General features: G+C 43.0%; 1 protein-coding gene across 1 annotated transcript; it reads left to right on the top strand.

Moving 5' to 3' along the window:
* Positions 1-276: 276 nt before the first annotated feature.
* bmp16 (bone morphogenetic protein 16) lies at positions 277-10257 on the top strand. Its single transcript, XM_083887299.1, has 3 exons — positions 277-407; positions 6025-6401; positions 7777-10257. Exons 2-3 carry the CDS (start codon positions 6032-6034, stop codon positions 8832-8834), a joined length of 1428 nt encoding a protein of 475 aa, XP_083743425.1. The 5' UTR covers positions 277-407; positions 6025-6031; the 3' UTR covers positions 8835-10257.
* Positions 10258-10962: the final 705 nt, after the last annotated feature.

The following is a 10962-nucleotide window of genomic DNA, read 5'->3' as shown; positions in this document are numbered from 1 at the left end:
AAAAAAGTAGAGGTGGAAGTGCAGGCGACAGGGAAAGGGAGTTGCCTACCCTCAGAGGTCACGCAGACAGGCAGAGGGGGAAAGCCAGTGCATGTTTTTTAAAGAGTTTGCTTATCTGACACTGACAACAGGATGAGAGGCTGAGTGAGGGAGCAGAGAGGAGAGGAGAGAAAATCATGGAGAGAGCAGCTTTACCTACTGTTCATTTACACTGGAGAGACAGACAGTGGCTGCTCTGAGACAGGTGAAAACAAAAAAAAAAAAAAAGAGAGAGAGAAATCAAGAAAGAAAAAGAAAGAAATAGTCCACTGTGTCCATTCTGTCCAAAGGAGCGAGAGCCGAGGGATCGTAACACTGGAGCTCAAGGATAAACCATGGACTCTGCATACATCCCATCACACCTGGACGTGAGTACTTCATCCTTATGCTTCTTCACTCAGTCACACACACACGCGCACACGCACACACACACACGTCTGTCTGTCAGGACACAGGGTAGAGGAACTGTGCTGCTGAAACCATTAGTCACTCTGGGGGGAAAAACACACACACACACACACACACTTACATGCACCTCTGGCACAGAGCGTTGCTCAATCAAAATCTTGTCGGGTAAGCAACTTGTCCAAGAATAATGTGCCCATTATGAGTTCAAAGAGCATAACGTAATTCACCAACCGCTGCAATACACACAGGCAGAGTTGGCTCTCGATCTGAACACTCGGCGGCTTTAATGTGAAAAGCAGAGGTTTGTTTTTGTTCTGTATTTCACATGGGTTTAGCTGTCAGACGCGCTGCAACAGCAGCAGTCTCTGAGCTCGGGTCAGACGTGTCAGTATTTCCACTGATGCTTTTTCAGCAGGGGCCTCCTGTTAACCACAATGCACTTGTGATACGGAGGAGACCTGCGGGCATCCCTGCCTGAGAAACCTGAGGGGGGAAAAAAAGCGGCATGAGGATCAAAGACCTGTTGATGCTTAGAGCTTCAAGCTCAGTCAAATGAGACTAAAGCCCAGATGCAGGCAGTTTGTGTGCACACATGCATGCTTGGGGACCAGGTATTAATGGTGTTGTTGGGACCTTAATCTGTTTACGCACTAACATGTAGGTCCCTTTTTTTTGTCCTTATTAAGAACATAAAGTGAACCCCTTTGTAAAATCATTACATTTGAAGGTGGACATGTTTTAAGGTTAGGGTAAGGATAGATTTAAGTTAAGGTTATAGTCTGCCAACAAAGTCAAATTTTTTTCAGCCTGCACCTATGCAGAGAGAGTGTATGCATGTGTGTGTGTGTGTGTGTGTGTGTGTGTGTGTGTGTGTGTGTAAATCTGCTTCCCACTGTCCTATATTTACAGCCCAGGTTTGACATCTTGGCTTGTGGTTGGGGCGGACTTGTTAGTACTCACTCTCTTTGAAGTGTGTGTGTGTGTGTGTGTGTGTGTGTGTGTGTGTGTGTGTGTGTGTGTGTGTGTGTGTGTGTGTGTGTGTGTGTGTGTGTGTGTGTGTGTGTGTGTGTGTGTGTGTGTGTGTGTGTGTGTGTGTGTGTGTGTGTGTGTGTGTGACTTTCTGACATCTGGGTCGTTAACCAGCTCATCGGTCCAGCTTCGGATGAGTTCAAATGCTATAGAAAATCACACAGCAGTCAGCGGTCGCTGATACCTGGAATATCGTTGTAATGATTTCATCAGAAAGCAGAGCTACAACTTAACTCGCAAACTGTTTTTGACCACTTTTCACCCCCGCCCCATTTTATGTCCCCAGGTCAAAGTCATGCATTAATGACTAGGTAGACATCGTCTTCTCATAACCCCATGCATGATTATACAGACTCATTTATCCAAGTCATTTTATATTAAATGCAAAGGCCACTTTGGAAAAAAAACAAAGCAGATGTGTTCACAGGTGTTTGTGTGTGTGTGTGTACTGTCCATCTCAACATGACATTTTCGAGTATTTGCGTGAGCACAAAGCGACAAAGTCAACCCCGTGGCATGTGAGCTGCATGTATCATGTTCTGAAAGAATGAGACGGCAGCATAGAAAAATGTGAGCATGAAGGGGGGGGGGGGGGGGGAATCAGGGAGAGCAAGAGGAGGAATTTGGGAAAAGAAACACGGGAAGAACAACAGGAAGGGAAAGTTGAGGGACCAGGCATAACATGAAGACAGCAGCGGTGGATAAATCAGCCGGCTGCAGTGACACTCCAGCCCTCTGGCCCGGCAGCGGTGCGCCACACTCTTCCGCAAAAACACCATTCATTTTAAGGCATAGGAAAAACGAGCAGCGTTCACGAGGGAGGAGGAAAGAGACGGAGAAGGAGTGGGAAGGTGATGCAGAGGAGCACAAAAACACGACAGTGAGAACAGAGCAAAAGGACAAAGTTCAAGGAATGCAAGGAGGAAGGAGGAAGGGGAAAAGCATTAGGGGTTTGAAATAAACAGATAAAAGAAGAGGCAAAGAGAGAGAGACACACACGACAAAAGACATTAGAGGTCAGAGGTTTTAATCAGCGAGTTCAAAAAGACACAGGGCAGACGCTTTGTCTGCTGCACACACCAGGGTCAAGCTACTGTCTGCTCGCGAGGTCAGGTCACATCCAACACGTCGAATACGCTAAGCTCTGTACTCAACTCATTCCCGATCCCCGTATCACACAGATACAAACATTTCTTTAGTCCGTTTTCATGCCAGATATGGAAATACATTTAAAAAACAGTCTGGGCTAAAAAAGGAGGAACTGAAGGGACGGCGTGAGTCAACATGAATGGACCTCAGGATCGGTGGCACACAACACATAGATGAAGATGCTAAAATGGGCCTGGTTCCTCTTTGCTCCGTTTAAATTAGACAGCCACAACACAAACACCCAGGGAGATGAGAGAAGCTGTATGTATGTCAAAGTGATGTAGGGCAAAGAGGCCTCCATTTCTCTCTGCCAGCAGCACACCCTGCCATGTGACGGCCGTGTTGCATGAACCTTTGAACCTCACAGTCACCTGGGTGGGTTTAGCAGGTGAGGAAAGTACAGGAGCGAGGTGGTGTGTCTGTCCTTAACCTGCTTTACAAGCCTCCACAGTACATGGGAGAGGCTGTCCAGCACTGAGTGTCTAATCTGTAATTGTCCTCTGCTGTGTTGCCTCAGGTGAAACAGCCCTGGGGTGGGGTTGCTGGAGTTTAATGGATAGCTAGCAACAATCCCACGCTTGCAAGTGACTTATTTTCCCATGGCTGCCCTTTGAACCACCTACGACGATCAATGCGCGCACACGCACACACACACACACACACACACACACACACACACACACACACACACACACACACATGCATAAAAATATCCACACCTTCACACCTGTGACCGTGTGGTGAGAATAGTGGTCATTACAGTGTCATTATGTGTTTTAAACACCTCTCTTATCTCGCTGCAGAGCAGCTAATCAATTCTCTGTCCCTCTGAGAGATGAGATAAAGAGATGGAGGAGGGAGATAGAAGAAATGGCGTGGACAGGGACAGGGAGAGAGATAATTGCCAGTGTTCTCATTCGAAAGTATGCTTGTTCATTGAACCGTCGTGATACTTCTTTTATTCGTCCCTTTTGCACAGAGGTTTAGCTCATTTGTCATCTTGTTCCTGACAGGTCAACAGGTCTTACCTTTTGGCCCTCAACTTGCTTGGTGTCTAATTACTGGCTCATTTATTAACAGCTGCAGCACAGAGGGTGTCAGCCAGGTCACGGTGGTAATTGCGTGACCCCCGTGTCTGTGGTCATGTTTCCCGCACTCGGAATAGTCGTGAAGGGAGATAAGCTGATCGATTGTTGTAAGTCTGCTATAGGAGGTTCAATCTCTGCTTGGAGTGAATGGAATGAACAAAGCGAGTGTTTGTATGACTCTGAGCAAACGGGACAGTTATACATACAGTACAATACAATATGTAACATATATACAGTGTATATATATATATATATATATATATATATATATATATACAGAGCACAGATACATCATATGTAAGCTGTCATCAAAAACTTTAAAACAGACACAAAAACAAAAATCTCCTTATGTTTTATTGACATATTGACTTTTTATGTACAGGTGAAGCTCATTTCTTTGACAATATTTATCCATTCACTTGAAGCAAAACAAGCTGCCAGCTCCTTTGTCTGACTGCAGGAATGTCAACATTCTTGCAGAAGTCGAGAGTCTAAAGTCAAAGAGCACAGCAGTTAGCAGCACAATGTTAACACTGTCCAACAGGCGTTTTTTACACAAGGTTCAACATCAAGTAATGTACACAACATGACACCAGGTCTACTGGAGAATACTTTTTTATTTTGAATGAGTACACTTTTAATTCGTTTTAAATTGTATCAGTCGTTTAAATGAAAGTTGAGTGTGCTAACAAATGTTCTCTGTCTAGTCTAGTTCATTAAATAATAAAAAAAAGGAAGACAACGCAAACAAAACCCACGATTCAAATCCCTACAACTACATTACACATATACACAGACTCTGATTAATGCGAGCTGTCTGTCATACTCTAGTGTTGATCTCTTTCACATGCAAGCACACACAGTATGATTAAAGTACACATAGAGGCGGGTTAATTGCTTCTGCTAAGGTGTCCTGGGAGATATACGAGTAAAATCATAAATCAACCGAGGGAGAATTAAAAAAAAAAAAAACACAAAGTGGCACTGCTCCTACTGCCAGGAGTATCAAGCAAACAACTTCATGTGGACGGTAGATTTCTTGAACATATGCCACACGAAAAACTAATGAGAAACTAGTGTGTCCAGGAAGGAAAAGACATAAGCATGATATACAGAGTCTAGTAGGAGCTATCGCTTTTGCAGATTTTCTCAAACAACTTGTTGTATTGTGTCTTTACGTCACACGATTGCAGCTTTTATAACACTTTCTATGCTCAAACACCTATATTTAAAGCTATAGTTAGATTAATTTTAAATGTAAAAACATATCTGTTGTCAAATGTGTTTGTGCTAAGGCTAAATCCAGAGGTGTAAAGTAACGAAATACATTTACTCAAGTAACTGTATACTGAAAACTTTTTCGTGTATTTTTTAAGTACAATTTAAAATCAGGATTTAGTATTTTACTTGAGTACGTATTGACTCAAGTATTGTACTTAGTTACTTTATAAATCCTATTCGTTAATGAGAGGGAAAATTGATTAGCAGCACCAGCATTGGCGCGTGAAAATTGAGGGCGTGCACCAAACGTGACGTTACATCCTGTGTCGTGCCGGGCGTGTGAGCTCCAAAATAGTTTTGGATTTCTGACCCTTCGTCATATTTCTACTACCCTCACACCCCACGCAAAGTTACTAAGTAACTTTTACTTAAAGTATATTTCAAAGGAACTACTTTTTACTTCTACTTGAGTACATTTTCAGATGACTACTTTTTACTTCTACTTGAGTAATATTTCATCAAAGTATTGGTACTTTTACTTGAGTACAATATTTTGGTACTTTTTCCACCTCTGGCTAAATCAGAACAGCATGCATGTCTCAGTATTGCAGGGTTTAGATCTTGTGATGGCCTGCAACAGTCCTTCACTGCACACAGGAAGTGATTCCTTTTATGTCAAGACAAGCAGAGGCAACTGCAACTTTATGCTAGTAAATTAAGATGGCTGCAATTAGGTTGGGGTGTGACTGAAAACATAAAGAAGTGCCTGGGAAACAGAAGTCAATTCTACTGGTAAAAATGTAAAGATGCATACAAACGTTCCCTCAGTCAGGTCTGATAGTATTGCTTGACGGAGAAGGGCATAACATACAAATAATCTTACATCATTATTTCTGTTCGCACAGATTAAACAAAGGCAGAATGCTAACATCAACAACAATTTAAAAAAAAAAAAGCAACTTAAATGACCTAAAACAACAATGATGTCTTGACAAAGTTTATCTTTTTGTCATCCACCATTTCCTCTCCACTTCTTCACCCTCTTCTCTCCACACACCTGTACCACCATCATCTCCCTATCTCCTCCCAGGTCCACCATGTTCCCTGCTAACCTCCTGCTCCTCATGGTCCTGCTGCTACCTCAAGCCTCGTCTGGTCGCCAAGGTGGAGACACCAGCGAGATCAACCATGGCAGAGCATCCCCCACATCTTCCTCCTTGTCGCAGCCACGGGTCGCTGCTTCACTGCTGGATCCAAGTCTGGCTCAGACCATCCAGAGTCTCCTCCTGAGCCGACTGGGCCTGCAGTCACAGCCCGACCCTCGGCCCGGAGTGCCGGTGCCGAGGTACCTCCTGGATCTTTACCGCTTCCACCAGCAACAGTACCATCTATTAGAAGACCCTTCATTTAGTTTCCCAAGCCAGCACATTCAGCAGGCCAACACTGTACGCAGCTTCCACCACAGTGGTAAGTTCACTGACACATCATGGTGCCATAATCTAAACCACTTTTATTGCATTAGAATATCCAAATCATGATCGCTTGAGCTGAGTTTGACCTTTAAACTGTTCTTCCAAAGACAATATATTCATACGTAGTGCTTTTTTTTTTTTTTTTTATCAGCCATAGATGCAGTATAAAGATCTTATTTATAAGGATGTTTGTTGTGACTCCCCACTTAACAATCCAAACACTAAAACCTCTTATCTTACCTCTTCTCATATACTCTTACATAACTGTGTAGAAATGTGTAGAAAGTTTAGATACATCTCACTATCTGCACTGCACATCTGCTCTATATTAGTAATATGGACTATGTGGAAATAAGAACATTGACATGGAAAAAGCTCTTAACTCGAGAAGAGAGTGTAAACGACCACCAAGTGGCAGGTTTCATATACATGACCCAAACTATATAAGATATTATTATATAATTTTATATTGACTGCATCTATATCTGCGTCTGGATCACCGTCACAATACTTTCTTCCTTATGCCATAACTTACATTCTTATAAAATGACTCCAAATATGTTCCTCACAAATAAACAGGCAAAAAAAATAAATAAAACATTGGCAGAGAGACAAATGAATTTTGATACCAGGCCCCAAAATCCGATTTTTAAAAGCTGCCGTGATCGGATAAGAGCCTCAATTGTTCATGACAAGAAAATGCAATTCTGGAGTCAATTTGTTTGCCTTCATTCAAATCAGATAATGATTTCCTTATCAGCAGCTTGGGAAAACAGCTGAAGACACCTGCTTACCAGCATTGCATTTAAAACGATCAGGATAACTTTGTCGTCTCTAAAGCCTGGTGTTCATGTCGCTGCACAGAGGAAATCATTTACAGTCACTCTCCAAAAGACGTGCCTACAAATGACCTTGAATAAGTTTGTAATGATATACCATAATTGCACATAAGTGGTGAGATTCTCCTAAATACATTGTCAATTTATCGTGAACTTGTTCTGGTTAAGAGACGCAAGGTCCAGCATGGGGCAGTTACCAGGTTTTCCTAATAGATCAAATAGTTTTGATTCTGATACAATAAATACTCACACTTTACGCAACCATATGTCTTTTACACAAACCCACACCCTTAGTTATATGGATTTTAAAAAGACGAATTAACAAATGAATAATTGTACGTCAATGTTCTACCAAATGGTCCAAAACGTGAGCTACCATTTGTCACTGTACATTATTAGTTATTTGATAATATCAGGTAATCTGGAACTTCTCTTCCTCTTTAGCTTTGTCAAGAAGGATTTGGTAACTTTAGTCTTTTAAAGCCACACTGACATCCCATACCCTCTTGTCTCTCTTCACCTCTCTCTTAGAGCATCTTGGAGACAGGCTCGTACCAGACGATCACAAGAGGGTTCACATTTTCTTCAATATTTCCTCCATCCCTCAGGATGAGAGAGTGCTCTCCGCTGAGCTTCGCCTCCTCCACAGTAATAGAGCCTCCCCGAGCCTCGAGCCCCACAGAATAAACCTATACCTCTCTGAGCACCATGAGGACCCAAAGCCAACTCTCCTGGAGACAAGGTTACTCCCCTCTGGCCTCCGTAGCCATAAAGCAAGTGATTTCTGGGAGGCTTTTACTTTAAGTTCAGAGCTCCTCCATGAGGCCCTTGCGAGGAGTGGTAGCCTTGGCTTTCTGCTGGAGGTCACACCTGAGAACAGTACCTCCTTACCCCTTGACCTGAGCCTCTCCTCTGAGGAGGAGGCAGAGAAACACAAAGATGGCCACTTGAGGGTATGCAGGTCTGTGGATCAGGATGAGCATAGCTGGGCTCAGGAGAGACCACTCTTGGTGACTTACAGCCACGATGGGCGTGGAGAACCTTTAGTCAAACATGGCAGGAGGACCTCAAGTGGTGGCCAGAGGATGAGAGGGAGAAATGGGACAAAAGAGAAACCTAGGAGCAGAAGCAAGGGCCACAGTAGGGACCAATCCTGGGTGAGGGCCAAAAAGACAGCACCAGGATGGGGGAGTGATAAAGATGGGGTTGTTTGGAGCGACAAAGGAAGGGTGAAAAGGAACGGTGGGCGCGCCGCAAAACTGAAGCGCCTTTCCCGTAACAGGTGCCGCCGTCATCCTTTATATGTAGATTTCAACGATGTGGGCTGGCACAAGTGGATCATTGCGCCCAGCGGTTACGATGCCTTCTTCTGCCTGGGAGAGTGTCGCTTCCCTCTGGCTGACCACATGAACTCCTCGAGCCACGCCATGGTGCAAACTCTGGTGAACTCGGTGAATGGAGCGGTGCCTCGGGCCTGCTGCGTCCCCACCTCCCTCAGCGCCATTGCCCTGCTCTACTTGGACCCTCAAGACCGAGTGGTGCTGAAGAACTACCAGGACATGGTGGTGGAGGGCTGTGGCTGCCGGTAGTGACCTCTATAGGTTTGCATTGAAGGCAGAAGAAGGTAAAAGAAGGGACTGTGTAAGAAACAGCCTCAAAGACTGATAGAGATAAATGTAGCAGCATGAGAAGAATGAGTGGAGAGGAGGGAGCTAAAGGAATGGGTAAATCAGCTAAATCTGTCGCAGGACAAACTGTCAAAGAAAAGAAAAAGAGTGTAGCATGACCTGCTACACAATGATGACACACAATGATTACACAATAAGGTAGAGGAAGAATTGCGAGCAGAAATATAATCAATGCAAGTAAACTGCCAGGAATGACCTTAGACTTAATTCAATTTCCCATTTAGCAATGAAGCTGCTGCTGTGTGCACCATCATGTGAGAGGCTACACGTTCTTCCATGAGAAGCTTTGACATCACAAGGTGTCTATTCTGTATCTAAGTGTTTGTTACTCATATCACTCTCACGTCACTCTCTGACAGGCAACTGTGTTTAGCTTTCATGGAGCGCAGGCAGAATTGTAGACAGTTGGAGTTGGCAGGTGAGGACATGAATTTTAAGCTCCGAGGCAGAGTTTAGACAACGATGTGTCTTTCTGATGGACTTACTGAGGAACAACCGCATAAGCATAATACATCAACAGCACCAGCATGGAACCTAAACTTTGTGTGACAGTGTTGTTTCTGCGCATCTGTTTTTTGTGAACATTAGCATTAAAGGCAAACTCAACCCTTACACACTCCTGCATCACAAGCTATTTAAAACCACAACAATAATGGTGAGGAACTATTATGCTATTGTTTGAATGTACTACTATTGCTATTATTTAAAAAAAAGAAAAGAGAGACTTTTTTTTTTTTGTACATTTCCTTTGCAGACGTGAAGAAAACCCATGTGACGACGGTCGTCTTGTGATTATACATAATTCATGAACATGAATGGCAATTCTAACTTAAAAGACACAATATGTATTTAAATAGCAGCAATATGGTGTATTTAATCTTGAAAATATTTAAGATACCTGCACTCAACAAAGCATTCAGAAAACTGAAAGACGACAGTGGACATGAAGTAAGTTATGGTATGGCTTTGCATCTGTTCAGCGCGTTGAATTAACAGCCCGTGTTACTTCGACTTCACACCTTATCAATGCACACATTTAGGTGATAGCAGACATGATGGTGTTTCCATTAAATAAAAGCTCAACTAACAAGCCAATTGGAAGCTCTGTGTATCGTAGCTACTGAAGTGTGTAACAACAGGTGTCTTTCTTCGTTGTGACTGCATGTGTTGAAACTTGGACTCCAGTGCCTTTCGAACAGGGGGCTTTAAACGTGTTCTCTGCTGAGCTTAGTAATTGTTTTTCAGTGTTGCATTTTTCTCTCTAAATGGAAACATTTAAGCAAAAGCTTGTAAAATGTTTGACAGTATACCTCTAATAAACAAAGCAAACAGCACCGACTGTGTTTTTTTTTCTTGACCTTTTCTCCTTTTAGTGATGCTTTTTTTTCTCGGAGCCACTGCATGAAATCACAGGCCTCATACTTGTTGTTCATGTTTGAATTTTTGGAGGAAAAGCGGGAAGCCATACCGCAGAGACTTTAAAGGTGCCATATGTAAGAATGTGGCCAAAAACTGTTACTACATTCAAATTCAAAATACCGAGGTCTTTTAGGTTTCATTTTCCGACGTAACTGGCAACTGGTAACTGCTCGGCAACTGAGACTGCGATGATTGGTAGACGGCGGTAGGTGGCGCCACATGCCAAAACGTGATTTCAAAACATAAACGTGATTTGCAGTCTGCAAAATGTTTTTTTTAATGCAAATATTTTGGCTGTACTGTTGAGTTCAGTATGTTATATGAACATTATTCATGAGTCTCTGTGACATATTAGTAGGATTTTATGGCCAGTTGATTTAAATGTATTACATAATGCACCTTTAACACAGGTTTGTTAAATGATAGTTTAGCTTAGGAAGTGACTTCAAATTCACACCATTGCAGCTGTGAGTCTGAGATCAAGGTTTAAATGCAAGAGGAAATGTCCTCTCGTCTCAGCACATCCTCTCTGACAGAAAAAAAACCCCATCGCCTCCCTGTAACGCCCATGAGCAGCGCACACATGCTTCCTGATCCCAGATATCTCATG

This window comes from Microchirus variegatus, assembly GCF_963457635.1.
Source record: "Microchirus variegatus genome assembly, chromosome: 3".
Taxonomy (NCBI): domain Eukaryota; kingdom Metazoa; phylum Chordata; class Actinopteri; order Pleuronectiformes; family Soleidae; genus Microchirus; species Microchirus variegatus.
Note: the sequence above shows the minus strand (reverse complement) of the source record. Positions and strands in the feature narration are given on the sequence as shown.

Coding starts and splice junctions, on each gene's coding strand:
- bmp16 (XM_083887299.1), top strand. CDS start 6,032: ATGTTCCCTGCTAACCTCCTGCTCCTCATGGTCCTGCTGCTACCTCAA. Junction 6,402..7,776: donor ACGCAGCTTCCACCACAGTG/GTAAGTTCACTG, acceptor CCTCTCTCTTAG/AGCATCTTGGAGACAGGCTC.